Source organism: Engraulis encrasicolus, chromosome 9, assembly GCF_034702125.1.
Source record: "Engraulis encrasicolus isolate BLACKSEA-1 chromosome 9, IST_EnEncr_1.0, whole genome shotgun sequence".
Lineage (NCBI taxonomy): Eukaryota > Metazoa > Chordata > Actinopteri > Clupeiformes > Engraulidae > Engraulis > Engraulis encrasicolus.
Genome location: NC_085865.1, coordinates 24,741,310 through 24,758,849, shown reverse-complemented (window position 1 = coordinate 24,758,849; position 17,540 = coordinate 24,741,310). Strand labels below are relative to the sequence as shown.

The window sequence follows — 17,540 nt, the reverse complement described above, 5'->3', positions numbered from 1 at the left end:
CTTAGGATTTGATGCTGGTGGTAAGTATTCATGAAAAAGGTACCATTAATGAATGGGCAGCATGCATTCTGGAAATAAACAACTAAAAATCTCACACAGTGTCCCTTTAAGGGAGAAACAGACTAGCAAAGGTTTACATATGAGGGTAGGACACTATGCATTCAGCCTTGATTATATCAGTCAGTGTAAGTCACAAAAAGATGTCTGTTGTGTTATTTGAAAGCTCTTTTCTGGCTCTACAAATTACACAAACAGCATGGAATACAACAACCCTCAGAATATGAATTATCATAAATTGAAAAATTTAAAATTGAATATAAAAAAACTAATATTTTAAAATGGCCAGTTCCTTGTCTAAACATAGCCTGTAATGTCATGAACAACACATGAAATGCAGGTGTTTGGTTCTTTATTCATAATAAAGTTGACAGCAACCCTTAACTTAGGCCTACCTGTTATCAATAAAAGTAATAACTTGACAGTGCACTCTAAAATTGTTGGGCTTAACTGAAATACATGCTTTTAATGGTATTCAGTGTTTTAAAAATGGTATGGCTCACACGGAAAAAAAAAAAATATTAAATGTGGCTTTTATGACTCTCCACCAAAAGGTTCCTGACCTCTAGAAGCAGCCATTCAGTTAGAAAAAAAGAGCTGGTAGAATTCCCCTTTGCCCCAAACCTCTAAAATGATCTTTCAGATGTTGAGATGTGTGCCAAAGTCATTCTTATGGGCAATATGGGGGAAAGTATTTAGTGCCACTGTGTGATCACAGTGAAGAATCGGCAATTGATTGCTTACTTACACAAAGAAGTGGTGTCTTCCGGAATCGATTATTCATCCTAGTTAACCAAGATGGCGGACCGGACGCCTGGTGGTGCTCAGAAAGCAAATGCTAAGGTGATTAATATCTTTGATCTTGCATGCTTATAAAGTAGTTATTTTAAAATAATAATAGTTATTGTAATGTATAAAAGCATCAAGTACCTATACGAATGGGTCCATTGCAGTGATGTCGGATGCTGAAACGACAAAAGGCAAACTAATGGCTTGCTAACTAGGGTGGCTAGGTGGTTAGCTATGTAGCTCCTAGCTTGGTGACCAAACAGCGCGTTCTCTGCTGTCATTTATTGTGCCACAAACAGTCCTTCGCCCTATATAATTGCATAAACACCCAGAGGTGCAAGAAAGTTATTGCATTTCTTACTATTGCCGCCCAATTCTCATACACCCACTGGTAGTTTTGAAAACGTAAACAAAGTGTGCAGTATATTTGCTAACGTGCTTAGAAGCTCACGTTGGGCAGTATGGAATTAGCCATTTGCTAGCATTATCCTTGTGATTCAGATAGCCGCCAAATCAGTATCAACTGGTTGAACGTCTACGAAGTTCACTGTGTTATGTAGCAACTAAGTAGGCCTACTAACACAATAGCATATAGCTTCTGACAGTGCCTGATACACGTCTGATGATCACGAACTTGTGTTCAGTCATATATTTCACAAGTTGCCAATGGGTAGTTGACTTGAGTTGTGTTCTGTAATGATACGACAAAGACAAATATATTTTGTGTTTACCAGGCGTTGCTGGAGAGCAAGTTGAAGTCCTTCAGCATTGGAAAAATGGCTGTGGCTAAAAGAACGCTAAGCAAGAAGGAGCAAGAGGAAATCAAAAAGAAGGTAAACAACGTGTCATTCGAATTGGTTGTGTCTAGGATAGGAACTGGACCAATGCAATAATGCAGACCATTTTAACTTGGTAACATACTGTGTAGACTAGCCTTTTCTGTATGTGTCGTGTGTTTGTAACCGTGCGCAATTATGCATTGGCTCTTAGGAGGATGAGAAAGCTGCTGCAGAAATTTACGAGGAGTTTCTGGCTTCCTTCGAAGGGGGAGAGGGCAAAGTCAAGGCCTTTGTACGTGGAGGACTTGCAAATGCACCAAAAGGTTTGATAAAGGGTTCTTATAGTTTGCAGTCAAGCTCTGGTTTGACATGTCCAGTGTGTATCAGTCTGGTACCTACTGATTGTATGTCTGCGTTTCTCTTTACTGTAGAATCAGGTGATGATAAAAAGGGCAAATTGTATAAACCCAAACCACGCTTTGAAACCACCACCAAAAGCATTTTACCCCTGGAAACACCTCCACAATTCCTGGCACTCGACAAAAGAAATGTATGTATTACCTACCATTTTCTATTCACCAGTTCTCTACTCAAGCTGTCAATGGTACTATCATTCAATGATCAACTGTTGCGTTAAATTATGATGCATGATGAGATTAACACAGTCTTTGTCCCATGTTCTGAAGGCCATAAAGAAAAACGTAGAGAAAGAAAAGAAAAAGAGTAACCTTGAACTCTTCAAAGAGGAATTGAAACAGTAAGTCTACACCTGAAAAATAACATTCATCTTAAAGTGCATTAACTGAAAATGGATTTGTCATTGTAATATATATCGTGCTTGGTGCTGTGCTCCACCCCGTAGAATACAGGAGGAGAGAGATGAACGACACAGATTGAAGGGGCGGGTGAGCCGCTTTGAGCCCCTTGGCTTGGAAGGCAGACGCTCAGGTGAGTTGGTGGGCTGGTGGGGTCAGATGCCTCTCACAGTGATATCGCCAGGACCTCCTCCAGAGGCACGACCACCCTGGAAATTTTAGCACCACATTCTAAGAAAAGTCCTGTGGATGTGGTCCATACTTACATCTTCCCACAGAAAACTTGGCCTAAATTGTCAGCAGAGTGCTTCAAGCAGTCTGTGTGTACAGTTCTACTCTGCAGAAACTTGCTGAGTTTTGATTTGCGAGCCGGAGAAACCAGGTGTATGTACACTATGACCCTTATTTAGCAGATGTTGTTATCCAAAACAGGGGTGTATTTCTCGAAAGCGTAGTTGTTAGCCAGTTAGCAACTTGGGTAGTTGCCAATGGGAAATTGCATTGCAAACAACAAAGTAGCTAACGTAGTTAGCGACTATGGCTTTGAAAAACGCACCCCAGGTTTGGAACCTAATTTATTAGACATCTTGGTGTACATCAACAGAAATAGCATACATTTATAGCCTTGCATGAGGTAGCAATATCATGTGCTGTTAATGTTTGTATGTGTGTCTGTCTTTCTGTATTAGCCAAACTAACATGTGCTTCTGTACAGCTATGTGTGCGTTCGGTGCAGGTACGCAGCCACGGTTGCATAAACACGCGCTGTTTTGGAGTATACGTGGCCTTTTAGAGGTCCAGCCCTACACATCTCCACACAACTTTACTTTGCCTTTGTAACTTATTGTATTGTGCTTTTGAATGTCAAGTCACGCCTTTCTGCTTCTTTTAGTGGATGGTTCCTCGCGCAGAAACCGTCCAAGCAGTGGTAACTAGTCTTAATACACTAGCATGCTAAGTGCATAGTTCATTAACATTTCAATTCCAGTGTTACATGACACGCCATGGCTACACACAAAGTCCTTTTTTCTTTTCTTTCCTCTTCATTTCCAGCCTTGGATGACTCCGCTCCAGGCTCCCATGATGTTGGAGATCCTACCACAACAAACCTTTACCTTGGCAACATAAACCCACAGGTGATGTGTAACACAAGCCCCAACATCCTCCCTGCATCACATTACCTGCTGGTGTAGTTGTTACACTTGTTTGTATCACAGTGCTCATCAGGGTGCATCGGTCCATTAACTAAGAACGGCAGTGAATGTAAAGAAAGGTATTGGTGGGTCAAATAGAGATTTAGTAGCTATTGGCATCTTGATGTAAACAAATAGAATTAGACTGGAGTGTTAGTCTGGCAGTGAATGTTGTGATGCAGATGATGAAAAGGCAATGTATCTGGCAGTGGTACAAGTGTATAAAAGTGCTTATACTGGCTGGTTGGCTGATTCGCTGGCTTACAACTATACGTCGTATTCCCGGTCGAATGCACTAACTGCACTCCTGCTATCAAAGAAGTCCATGTATCACACACCATAACCATCAGGGCCACTCAGCCAGGCCAGCCATGTTAATATGCCATCTTAAGTTGTGTTAGGGGAAGGAGGTGCATGCGTACGTGTGTTTTCTGTGAAGTTATGTCATGCTGTTCTGAGAGTAAGCAGATGGCAATATGATAAGTGTTTTGATGTGGCACAAAGAACCTTCTACACATAGGAAAAGTCTGCACGGACTAGATTGACACTGATAAGGTTTTTTTTTATTTATTTTTTTTTAACTTGAAACCATATGTTAGTCGGTTGCCTATTAATTCCAGTATGTTTTCTATGATAACTTATTATACTTGTATCTATTGCACTTCTAATTTGCACCTGTACTGCGCCTCTTACCTGGTGTCTGTTTTTCCACATCTTTAGATGAATGAGGAGATGCTGTGTCAGGAGTTTGGGCGCTACGGCCCTCTGGCCAGTGTCAAGATCATGTGGCCCAGAACGGACGAGGAGAGGGCACGAGAGAGGAACTGTGGCTTTGTGGCCTTCATGTCTAGAAAGGATGCGGAACGCGCTTTGAAGCACTTAAATGGTACAAAAAACCCTTGTTTCTCTGGCTTCTCTAATGCATGCAAGTCGCTATACCAGTTATACTTCTGTAGTGATTATAGTAATCAACTTTTATTTTTGGCACAGAATTCATTCAATGTGCAGCTGAACAGGCTTCTAGAGTTCTAAAGTGCTTCAACAATTTTTAAACCTACATTTGTTTTAGCAAAAAAGCTAAATGACTGCTCGTAACCAACTTGGTCTCGTCAACCCACAGGCAAGATGATCATGAATTTCGAAATGAAACTGGGCTGGGGCAAAGGCGTGCCCATCCCGCCGCACCCCATCTACATCCCGCCCTCTATGATGGAGCATACGCTCCCCCCGCCCCCTTCAGGCCTGCCCTTCAATGCCCAGCCCCGTGAGCGCATCAAGAACCCCAACGCCGCCATGCCTCCGCCGCCCAAAAACAAGGAGGAATTCGACAAGGTAAGCGCCCCCCACACTCTGTGTGTGGCATTTTCTGGGTCATATGATTTGTTTATTTATCAGGTGTTAGGAGATTGCAAGAGTTAATGGTATGTTGGGTTTAGGATCAGTTATTGTATTAGTTACAACCTGGATAATTTAGTGTTTTGTTGATGTTTAGGTTATCAATTGTATCAGTTGTGTTGTGGGGGACTTAGAGACTATTGTTTATTTTGAATGGTAAGTCTGAGTATAGCTGGATTGTGTATTTTACTTACTGTAACGTAAACATTTTAGACTTTTTCTATTCTATACTGTAAGCAGTACAGGAAAGTTGTTCTATGCAGTATTCAATGCATTTTATATTATAATATATATTGTCCTCTGTTTTCTGGCAACAATACTCACATATTCTATGTTTATTATCTGATGTGACCTTCATATACAGACTCTGTCGCAAGCCATAGTCAAAGTGGTTATCCCAACAGAAAGGTACATGCTTTTTCTTTTTTTAATTGGTATAAAAGTCAGATTATGAAAAAACAACCAACAAAACAAACCAAAAACATCCCATTATGATCCATTTAAAAAGTATGATCCAATTGGTTCATTGGTGCACGCTACTTGGGGTTGTCTGGTTTGGCTGAGCAATGGTTGAGACAGGAAAAGGTGTTGTTGTGAGACGATGGATTTTGGGGATTTTAAGGCTCATTTCTGCAGATGCAAATGCACCTCTCCACTGCAGGTACCGGTAAGACATTAGAAGTCCCTGGAGTGGTCACAGGACGGTAGTGTTCCACAGGGCTAGAATGCCTTCTGATAGGCCCACAGACCTGATGTACACAAGCCTTTGCCCGATTTAAAAGAAAAATTTATAGTGACCATATTGCTAAACAAAATCTCTCTGCTTATGAAGCAGTAGCAGCCAGGTTGTAGCTCCTGAATGTTTCAGAATTAATTGCCCTTAAGGTGACGTCAGCATGGTAGCTAAATTCTACTGACAATTGGGCTAGCAGTTTTGCAGCAACTGACCAGATATGAAATATAATACAATTTATAAATACAGTGCTGTTCTATGACTTTTACATAATGTTGATGACTAAGCATCAGATACCACTGCAGTTTCAGTGCAGCACAGAAATGGGTTTGCAAGTCTAAACAGTTTTGATACCCCAGCTGTCAAGCAGTGAATAAAAGAGGTTGTGTCCCACTGTCAAAATATGAGCAAACATGCCTAGGCCGTCCTAAAACACTCCATGGTTCCTGTATTGGAAAGGTGCCTAGGTTGAGTTGTGACATGACTCAAACTGTTGCAGCATTTTTTTAATATAAAGAGAACGTAGGGGGAGTAATGACCACACATTACCATTTTATATAGGCTTGTCAGTGAGTGTGTGTACCTAGTGAAATCTTGTTCATGACAAACTAGGCTCTAGACTCGATCCACCTAACCATCTTACATCGCTGTTCACTAGTTTCTTGTAGTAACATTCATTAGCTGCCGCCCATACCTTTTTAGTGCATCTGACTGTAGCGTTTCCACACTGATAAAAGTGTACTGACTTGAGTTAGTCAGTAACCTACCGTCACATAGGCAAAGTTGTACTGCCTCGCAAGCATTGCTCAATCCAACCGCACTGCCCCACTGGCCTGTCAAGTTAAACTTTGGTCCTAGCCATCCTGGCCCCAGCCATATAGCCCCCCCTCAATGCATTGCAAGCCACAGCAAGCTGTACAGCCACAATTCCCCCCCAACACACTTTAGTCTCAGTGACCTTTGACATTGGCCTTGGTGAGCAGCACAAGTTGAACTGTCGAACGGCCGCAGCGAGGGATCCCTCAAGGCATCATGGGATGGATGGGGAAAGTATAAAGCCCTACAGAGTTTTTCCCAGACATTGGTACGGTCGGCTCCACCACCCACACGTAAATGTGATTTGTGTTGTTTTTCCAACCCAAGCAGACATGACAGACAAAAGAAAGGCATCATGAATCTTCTTCTCTTTTTTTTGCTGATTTGTTGGCCACTTTAGGCTAATAATTGTTTGCACAATCGGCAACTTTCTAAAATTGTCTACATCATCATCATACACTGCAGGCTCTTTTATGCCGGAGTTAACTCTCCACCCTGCTCAATGCGACATCCTTTAGGATCATTTGTGATTTATCTGTGTCAATACTGCATGATCAATTGACTGAAGTCCAGAACGACTGAGAAATCTTGGGCTAAATTCAGCCTATTAAGGCCAACAATCCTATACTGCTTTGGTTTTGTGATAGTCAAAGCCCATGGCCAATTACTGATGGATTAGATTTTAGGTGTTGTTCATATAATAGCAATAATTATGCAGGTCTAGCCCAACTTGTGTTTTTTTTTTTGTATAGCATTTAGTTGAGGTACACATTGACAATCTCAATTAAGATCTCTGATTTTTGTCAATTTTAGAGGAAAGTTTGTGTACGTTTGCTGTTGTGAGTATCCTAGTGCAGTTATTCACATGCATTTCATGACCTACAGGGGGTTATGCGTCCTCACAATGATTTTTGAATTGTTGGTTGAAATCAAATTGAGCCCAAACAAGTTTTGTCCACGACAGATTTTGTCCACATTTGGACGGTGTTAGTCTTGAGTACATAACTTTAAGTTAATGCGTTAACAGTCTTGGCAAATATTTGAAATGGCAAATATTTGAAATGCCTCAATTGCCTGAAAAGTCTCAAACTAAATACATTGGTTAGTGGTGTATTGATTTGTTTCACTGCAATATGCCTACCAGCATTTAGAGGCAATGGAAATGGGATTCATAATCAAAAACTGTAATAGAAAATGTGGACAGCAACAACGTTAAATTCACTTATCATATGGGTTTGATTTGATTTTCTTTCCTCAAATTCCTTTTTAATTTTGGCAGACACAAGTCTTCTCGCTTGGAGCCAACTGTATTGCATTTAAACAATGCCCCCTAGTGGCTAACATGTGGATTTTTTCCACTTCCAATGTCAGCAATAATGGAGATTGATGCTTGCTCAATACCAGACTTGTGGCTGTCAAAATTGCCCCCCTGAGTTGCGTTGTCTCTCTGTTGCCATGCACACCCAGAGAGACGACGGATGACTTGACAGATGAGGCCGGTATGGCGCCAGAGGTCTGAATCCGTGTGCTTTAACTGTGTTTTTCTCACAGGAATTTGCTCTGTGTCATCCACCGCATGATCGAGTTTGTGGTGCGTGAAGGGCCCATGTTCGAAGCCATGATCATGAACCGGGAGATCAGCAACCCAATGTACAGGTAGGTCATCTCTTCTGTAGACCTCTATATCCCAAGGTACAGGCAGGTATCTCTTCTGCGTGCATGTGCCTAATTTAGTCGCACATAGAATTTTTTGTTTGTAATGCTGACTATTTAAGTAAAAACCCTGAAGGAATCATGCATGTGATATGCCCTCAGCATTCCCAACAAAGGTTCTGTGCGCGACTAAGTTTCACGCTTGCAACAGACGTGTCAAGTTGGAAGTGGTAGCGTGGTGGTTAATCTACTTTCTCAGGAATCCTTAGATCGACAAATTAATAAATTATTACTTAAATGCTGGCAGCCAGGAGATGAGAGGAATAACGGCTTACAAGGTGTCCCCATTTCATCGGGTTTTTTGACTATTCTCCCTCGTCCATTATTTCTCTTGATATGGGGACACCTTGTTGGCCGTTATTCCTTACATACCGGGACACCTCGCGGGCCGTTATTCCTAACATACCATGTTCTTATGGCTCTGTCTTCTTTCATATACCATGTACACAGAGGGGTCGTCCTCTCAAAAATAAATCTGCAAATTTGTGCACATGTGCCAGTGCGTACCTGCATCTAATTTTTTTTGTTCTGCATCTGATCATAGGTTTCTCTTTGAGAATCAGAGCCCAGCACACGTGTACTATCGGTGGAAGCTGTACACCATTTTACAGGTAAGGCACCCATTCAAATGATGTTTAGAATAATCTGTGTATATGTGTAAAATCAGTCGAAGTTAAGATAAAATTTATGGACATTAATTGGAGCTCAAAGCATGCATAGAGTTCAAAAACGTTTCTCTGTGTGCTGTTTAGATGATGACGTGTGAAAAATATTTTGCACTTCACTTGATATATTTTTTTCCACCCCAGTTAATATGCATGAGTTAGAAGTTGGCGTACAAGATCTTTGCCGACTGTACACAGAAACAACAACGAACAAATTTGAACAAATCCTCCATGCCTTTTTTCCAGGGTGAAGCGCCCACAAAATGGAAGACGGAAGACTTTCGGATGTTCAAGAACGGCTCGCTCTGGCGCCCGCCGCCACTAAACCCGTACCAGCGTGGAAGCGGCGGAGAGGAAGAGGATGAAGAAGAGGAAGAGCAGGAAGCTGCCAAGAAAGGCTGCTTAAAGGAAGAGTAAGTCTATTTTCCTTTCCTTCCTTGTGTGTATGCATGCATGTTTTTCTGCGTTTGTGTGTGCGCTCACACGCTCTCTCATGTGTGTGATTTCTGTGGCAAGCGGGATAAGCTGGAAGAGATGTTGCAAGCCTTGCTTGACCCCCTGGAAACATCATGGTGGCCATGCTGTTCATGCTTAGCAAAGAATTGAATCATTTTACAACTTAACTTTGTGTGTGTGTCTTATAGTGAGCGGGATAAGCTGGAGGAGATGTTGCGAGGCCTGACGCCCAGGAGAGGGGACATTGCGGAGGCCATGCTGTTCTGTCTGAGCCACGCCGAGGCCGCGGAGGAGATTGTGGAGTGTGTCACAGAGTCCCTCTCCATCCTCAAGACACCGCTGCCCAAGAAGGTAGATCACAACACTCATTGCTCTCATATCTTACACAAAAGGCTGACCAAGTTTCAAATGGATGGAGGTGTAACTAGAAGCACTCAGAGGGCGCAGACCTCCGCCAAGGAAGCTGTTTGATACATTGTACTATGTTACACCCTAAGTCTTTCTGCCTTGTTTTTGTGGTGTTCCCGCAATTCAATTACTGGTCACTAGGGGGTGTCTAGATGGTCAAGAATCGTTTGAAAAGTCCTGGTTCCGGTTCGTGATCCGGATCACCACCAGAATTGAATCACTTGTTCCTTGGGTCATTACTAACAGCTCCACTAAGTTTTGTCCAAAACAGTAGATTAGTTTTTGAGTTATCTTGCTGACAGAATCTTTAAAAAAGTCCTGGTTCCGGTTCGTGATCCGGATCACCACCAGAATTTAATCACTTGTTCCTTGGGTCATTATCAACAAACCCACAAAGTTTTGTCCACATCTGTTGATTAGATTTGATTAGTTTGGCAGTAGATTGTTGTTAGTCTCTCTCCCAAACCCTCTTACAAATGCAATAGCCCCTGAGCTGTCGACCTCAACCTTAAGCTCAGTGGTTTCATACCTATGCTCTCTCACCAGTAACACTGATGTACATTTCAAGCATTACAAAGCATTGTCCTGTTATTTGTCCTGTATGAGTAACTTTGTGTAAAGTCTGCTGTCGTGAATCCAACATGGCATTGAAATTGTTTACAATGTAGGATCAAAGACATATGTGCAGTTTTATTTGGCTAGCTACTCCAGTTACCGTACATTGATGGTCCACCACAGATTGTAGATTTAACTCAACTGTTCAGTAGAGACTCAATTCTCTAAACGTGATCTACTTTGTTTTGCAGATTGCCCGGCTGTATTTAGTATCTGATGTGCTGTATAATTCTTCAGCAAAAGTGTCAAATGCATCCTACTACAGAAAATAGTAAGTAATCTGTCATTTTACTTTTCCAGTAAGTGTTGTTATACAGGTTTTCTCTAAAACATAAATCTGGTAGATAATTTCCATCACTACCACCGTAATCGTGACTTTTTTTTTCTTTTTTTCAGCTTTGAAACCAAACTCTGCCAGATATTCGCAGATCTCCATGCTACATACAAGACAATACAGGGCCACTTACAATCAGAAAACTTCAAGGTATGAGTTTTGGGATTCATCTGTACTTTTACTTTTATCTTTAGATTTGGACAGAAAACCACTCCTGTGTGAGAGAGTGGTTGACATTCGTAAAGCCTTGATTGAAATTTGGAAGCTGTACATGAATTATCAGAACACCCGCTGGAAACCGCTGAATCTGCGGTCACTATATGCATGTTTCTAATTTTAGCCGAACAAAATTTAAATTCCTGTTCCTGTCCCTGTTCCTGTATTCCATGACAGTTCAAGTCCATATGATTATGTAAAAAAAAAAGTTGCAGACTCTCCACTTGGACAAACAGTTTTGATCCACTTTGTATGTACAGGAGAAGTTTTTTTTTTGCCTGAGTAAGATCCCCAGTGTTATAATTGTTCTCGCTCTCGGTTTTCAGCAAAGGGTGATGGCGTGTTTCCGTGCCTGGGAGGACTGGGCGGTCTACCCGGATCCCTTCCTCATCAGGCTGCAGAACATTTTCCTGGGCCTGGTCAACCTCTCGTCAGACAAGGAGCCTCCTATGGTGACCGCGGTGGTGGTACCTGAGGTGAGTCGCTCATCCTTAGCCATCCCCGTGCAACATCGAAAAGCACCCACCCACACTTCAGTCTTAAATGGAATTGAAAGAAACTAGAATGACTTTGGTTGGCTTCTAGGCCTTTTGCCACTTAAGGGCTTTCGCCTGAACAGACATTGTAAAAAATAACAACAGTGAACAGTGAGAGTCTCATCGACTGAATCAATCTTAGACATTACTTTTATTGAGCATTTTTTTTCTCAATCATGGTCCTGCTATGAGAGATTAACCCACTAAGTGTTTGCTACCTGTGCTTCCCAGCCTGAGCCCGTGGAGGATATGGATGGAGCTCCCATTGGAGGAGAGGAGCTGGACGGCCTGGCATTGGAGGATGTGGATGGGATACCCATAGATGGAGGCCAGATCGACGGGGACCCACTGGATGGGGCTCCCCTGGACGACCTGGATGGAGTTCCCATCAAGGCCATGGAAGAGGACATCGATGGAGTTCCATGTGAGCTCAACATTTTGAACTATCTTTAAAATGTTTTTAATTGTTGTGAGTTGAAGAGTGATCTGGGTTACTTTTGAAGTGGAGTTAAAAGTCTTTTGTGACACGGGACGAGTTGAAACTTCTCAGTAGTGCACGATGATCTTCAGGACTTCGCCCTGATGGACTTTTACTCCACTTCAGAGTGCCTCAGATTTCCTCTCTTACACCCAAGACATATTCTTCTGGACATCGATGAGCACCTCTAGTTTTAAGATATTACCTTGCTGAAGCAACCACTGTATTCTCTCTCTTTACGTGTTTTAATGTATTATGTTGATAATGTTGCTTTGCAATCTTCCATGCCTGTTTCTTCACCCAGTATAGTTCACACTGATACCTCCACATGTTTGACTGTTTCCCTTTCCCCTCATTACTTACTGTTTGGCTCAACATCTGTTGTTTTTCAATAAAAGTGGCTTGATTTTAAATTGGGCAGTATAGTTGACCAAGACCCCCGTGCTCTGTTTGGCAGCAGTAAGACTTGGAGCCATAATAATTAAATTAAAACCTAATCTGTTTGTCTGCTCTTGTCTTCTCTGCAGTTGATGGGTCTGGAGGGAAAGGAGGTGCGTTCAAAGTCGCTCCCTCCAAATGGGAGGCAGTGGATGAGGCTGAACTGGAGGCACAAGGTAACTCAAAAGGCACTTAGCTCCGGACATGTTGGACAGTGGAGGGAAGTGGGAACACTGTATTATGGCTATGTAATAAGAACATACACATGCTGATGAAACGTTTACTTTTCTTAACTCCTACCAGCTGTCACAACATCAAAATGGGAGATCTTCGAACCACCTGAAGACACTAAAAAGAAGTAAGAGAGGATATTTTTTCTCACTGGCTTTGTGAATTATAATTGTAAAGAAATTTGACGCTTTGACATGACTATAAATCTCAATATGAAACAAATATGGGTGATTTTTTCTAATTCATCAGGAACTCCTGATTAATTCCGTATAGAAGCACGGTCACTGTACTAAACTCAATCACAAAATACCACCCTGAACACTGTCATGAGGTACTTTTTGTTGTTGGCTGTAGGTCGGAAGAGAACAGCGACGAGGACTCCAGAAGTGCCCGATCAGAAGAACAGATCTTCTCCAACCCCACCAGGGAAGAGCAAAACGACTCCAAGACCAAAACGCTGGAGCTGAACGAGGACAGGCGCTCAAAACTACGCGAGATTGAAGTGAGCCTTTGTTCACCTTCTTTTGTTTGTTTTTCTTTTTTTGTCCTGGTCTGGAAGGAGCTGCTGCGCTTGCTGCCTTGCTTTTCCATGTGTCTCTTGGCGACAAGAGGTTTTAATGAGGATCTCAGTCCAATAAGCAAGTAATTGGTTCATCAGCCCAGCCAACAGCTGTACAAATACTTATGACTAAATGAAAAGGGCAGTTTTACTAGGAGCAAACTGCTTGACGTTCTTTGAACTTGTGTTCAATGTAGTGCTGTTTTTTAATGCTCTGGCAACACTGTGTTTTAACAGTCCCTGGAATAAGCTTCTAAAATACTGTGTTAATATGAATCTTGTGTTTACCAGAAGCAAACTGCTGGAGGTTTTTTGAACGTGGGGTTCAATGTACTACTGATTTTCAGCAGGCGCTGGAATTAACAGACTTTCAATATGAATATTATGTTTTGTTCTCCATGCAACAGGTCAAGGTTATGAAGTTCCAGGATGAACTGGAGTCTGGTAAGAGGCCCAAGAAGTCTGGCCAGAGCATTCAGGAGCAGGTGGAACTGTACAGAGACAAGCTGCTCCAAAAAGTGAGAATAACAACTTTGTTTCCATAGCACAATTCATACAAATCATGGAGCTCAATATGCTTTAACAGTGTGATTGAAATAAGGCATTAATTTAATAGGGCAAATATACAGGTCCTTCTCAAATAATTAGCATATTGTGTTAAAGTTCATTTTTCCCCCATAATGTAATGATAAAAAATAAACTTTAACCTGAAATATTTCAGGTCTTGTATTGTTTTAATATTGATGATTTTGTCATGCAGCTCATGAAAACCCAAAATTCCTATCTCAAAAAATAAGCATATCATGTAAAGGTTGTCTAAACAAGCTATTAACCTAATCATCTGAATCAACAAATTAACTCTAAACACTGGTAAAAGCTTCCTGAGGCTTTAAAAAGTCCCAGCCTGGTTCATTACTCAAAACCGCAGTCATGGGTTAGACTGCCGACCTGACTACGATTATTGAAGTCAATGGCAGTGGCATTGCATGAGAGTTATGGAAGCCCAGATATCCTTGATGCTTAGCTGTCAGCTGTTTTTTGTTGTGTGATCTGGTGACCCACACTTCCCACTTCATTATACCTCATAGATTTCCATACCACGTTTTTATGCTTTCGTGGTTATGGACATTCTAATTTGCCAGGAATGAAACCCCATTGAAAGTCAATGGAATGTTCTGTCTGGTGATTTAGAATGAACTTTAACACAATATGCTAATTATTTGAGAAGGTCCTGTATTGTATGTAATGTAGCGATGTCCAAGTTTTAAAGGAAATCAATGCTGTTTTTATTCACACATTTATGTTTTGCGGCTGACTGCCTGGTACTTAAGAGAACGTTATTTTTGTTTCTTTATCAGGAAAAAGAAAAGGAGAAACTTGAACGAGAGAAGGAGCGGGAGAAAAAGGACAAGGAGAAAGAGAAGGAGAAAGAGAGCCGGTCCAAAGACACGAAGAAAGAGAAAGAGAAAGAGGATTCCCCTCCGCCTAAGAAAGAGAGGTATGTTCTGTAGCATATACTTTGCATCCCACTGGGAGCATTGTGGTTGACTGAGGACTGTGCAAGTGCCCGTTCCCGCACCTAATCTCGAATCGGCTGTGGTGTTCACACTGCAAGTCTGAGAGTTAGGTAATCAAAAAGTTTGTTTGTGATGTGAATGATGCACTTTATGGTGAAGGCGGTCATCTGAAACGACAAGGACTTTGTATCGCAAATGTAACTTATATAATTGTTTTTTTTTTTTTTAATTTGTATGTTTTTCATATGAAAAACCCATTATTATATTCATGTCTCTGATACCAGCTGACCCACCTTGACTACTAAATATTCTGTGGTCTCCTATTGATGGCGAATGACTTCATGCATCATACATCGCACAGTTGCTATTGAGGGAGTAAATGTTTATGAATCATCATCCCCTCCCTTTTTATCTCTGGTTTGTTTGCGGTGTTGCTAGGAAACGGCGACACAGTTTATCTCCGAGCCCGCCACGGAGCACCAGCAGGCGGCGGTCCCCCTCCCCTCGGTCGGAACGATCGGAGCGGTCAGAACGATCAGAGAGGTCGTACCCCAAGGACACCGTGCGGTCGCGGTCATCTCACAGAGACTCCCCTCGCTCCACCACCAAGAAGTCCTCTAAAAGGTACCTGACACTAACATGCTGTCCCACCCCCTATGCATTACGGGAAATGTTCTGTATTGCCAATTTATCGGCAGTCTTAATTAATGGGCCGATAAAGGAGAAATAAAATGATTTTGTTTAATCCTGGCAATGTGCTTGTCACCATAGCTTTCCAAACTGATAGTTGTACATCATATTGTTCCCCCAGACCCTGATCTTTACATGGGTCTAATGTCACTAGGCTGTCTTTTAATGGTGCGAGAAAAACCTTACAATTGGTGTTGAAGGTCCTTGAAAAATGCTTGATTTTGGGCATGGAAAAGGTTTAAGAAGCATGAAACTTATGTCATCTGGACAGCATAACACTGATTTCCTACAAATTTTTTCCTGTCAAAGTTGTTCTTAAATCATGGTATATTACTATTCAGTTAACTTCTTATTCCACATAGAATAAACAAGAGAAAAGAAAAAAAATGTCATCAATATAGTGATTGATTGCTTTTAACAATTGCATTTTTGGCTTTCTTTTCTCAGGTCACCATCATCTCCTAGAACTCCTAAGCGATCTCGAAAGTCCCGCTCGCGGACGCCCAAGAAATCAGCCAAAAAGTCCCGTTCCAGGTCCCGCTCGCCACACCGCTCACACAAGAAGTCGAAGAAGAGTAAACACTGACGAGTCCCCCCACCCACCAACCCACCGGACCCTTTCAACAACCCCTTCCCAGAATTCTCCTTTCCACACACCCTGGTATCCAGCCTGACTTTCCCCCTCCCTCCCCTCTCTCCTGCTCACGGGACTCTTGTAGACAAGTCAGAAGACAGAGCAGCCAAGTCCTCCCCCATCCCCAAACCCAAGGCCCATTCTTGCCCCCCTCCTGAGCCCCTTTCCTGTATTCCTGCCCCCAGTCCTATCTGTGCCTGATCGCCTCAAGGACGCCAGCAGGAGAGACTTTTGACTTGACATTGGTGATGTATGTTAATGATGACGACGACGATGTTTGTTTGCTGTGGAACAGACCCCAGCCCAGCAGCTGCTGTTTTATAATGTACAGTTACAGTTAAATAATAATGTTGATGATGAGATCGGTGTGTGTGGGTGTTTGTGTGTGTGTGTGCGTGCGTGCGTGGACAGGCTCTCTCTCCTCGGCCTGGGTTGCCCTGACTTCCACCGTTGACACCACCCCCTACACATACCACCACCACCAAGCGCCCTGTGTCGGATACCACACACTCAGCTCATGCCTAACCCCCCCCCCCCCCCCTCCAAGTGTGTATGGCTGTAGTCTGATTTACATGTGTCCGTTTTGTTGTTTATTTTTTTGTAGTTCACATTAAAGAGGATTCATAAGATGTTCGGCCTAACTTGCTGTTCCTGATCTCTTCCTGTGATTGGATGGTTGTGGGGGTGGTGGTTATCTCGTAGTGTTTGGTTGGGTTTCCTTTGTCTTCACCTGCATCAGAATTATAAGAAACGATTTATTTTTCATTTTATTATGTGTGCTCCAACCCAACAGAGATTATGGTATACAACCCATAACTCAGGATGTGGATATTACAGTTTTGTTTCTTAATTTTCTCAATTACCTCCATCCAGTTTGGTTGAGTTTCCACAGGTGTTGTTATATAAGGCCCACCGAAACAAAAATACTTGTCACTTTTTTTCTGGGTCCACTGTCCACAAAATATTTTATAGCTACCTGCCCCTGCAACAGAGTCGTAATGTGCCTACATAGAGGCAGGCAGAGATAGGAAAGGGATGAGGGACATTTACAGTTTTCTCTCTCTCTCGCTCCCCTCTTGACACCTCCATGACCTATGAGGGACACAGTTCATCATCTCAGTTCCTTTCCTGCTGTTTTGACTGATGTTGGCTACGTTATCGCATGTTGACATATTCAATTTAACACGCGGGCCAAGCAGTGTTGGTCAGAGGCACCATTTTCCCCGAAGCCTACCCTTTCCCTACTGGGTTGAACTCTTGGGTAGATGGTAATGAAGTGCTACTCTGTACCTCTGTGTGTGTGCGCGTGTGTTGTGTTTTTCTACCCAGCACCACTTCAAGTATAATTGGAAAGCTAAGAGGGCTAGAGTTCAATTTCCAGCTTTTGGGTCACAGATACCCAATTTATAGTGCCTGCGTAAACTGCATGGCATGCATTCAGAATCTGTAGGTGTCAGTTAATTTCTCGGAATG

The 17,540-nt window shown here is 42.3% G+C and overlaps 1 protein-coding gene across 1 annotated transcript; it reads left to right on the top strand.

Moving 5' to 3' along the window:
• The first annotated feature begins 855 nt into the window (after window positions 1–855).
• Window positions 856–16,696, top strand: u2surp (U2 snRNP-associated SURP domain containing). Its single transcript, XM_063206823.1, has 26 exons — window positions 856–900; window positions 1,581–1,679; window positions 1,837–1,948; window positions 2,057–2,175; window positions 2,312–2,382; window positions 2,488–2,573; window positions 3,333–3,368; window positions 3,494–3,576; window positions 4,354–4,519; window positions 4,754–4,965; window positions 5,393–5,436; window positions 8,129–8,233; window positions 8,835–8,901; window positions 9,202–9,368; window positions 9,600–9,762; window positions 10,626–10,705; window positions 10,831–10,918; window positions 11,311–11,460; window positions 11,752–11,944; window positions 12,526–12,612; window positions 12,740–12,794; window positions 13,022–13,169; window positions 13,634–13,744; window positions 14,585–14,724; window positions 15,182–15,367; window positions 15,881–16,696. The coding sequence occupies exons 1-26, from the start codon at window positions 856–858 to the stop codon at window positions 16,017–16,019; spliced, it is 2,952 nt and encodes a 983-aa protein (XP_063062893.1). The 3' UTR covers window positions 16,020–16,696.
• The last annotated feature ends 844 nt before the right edge of the window (window positions 16,697–17,540 follow it).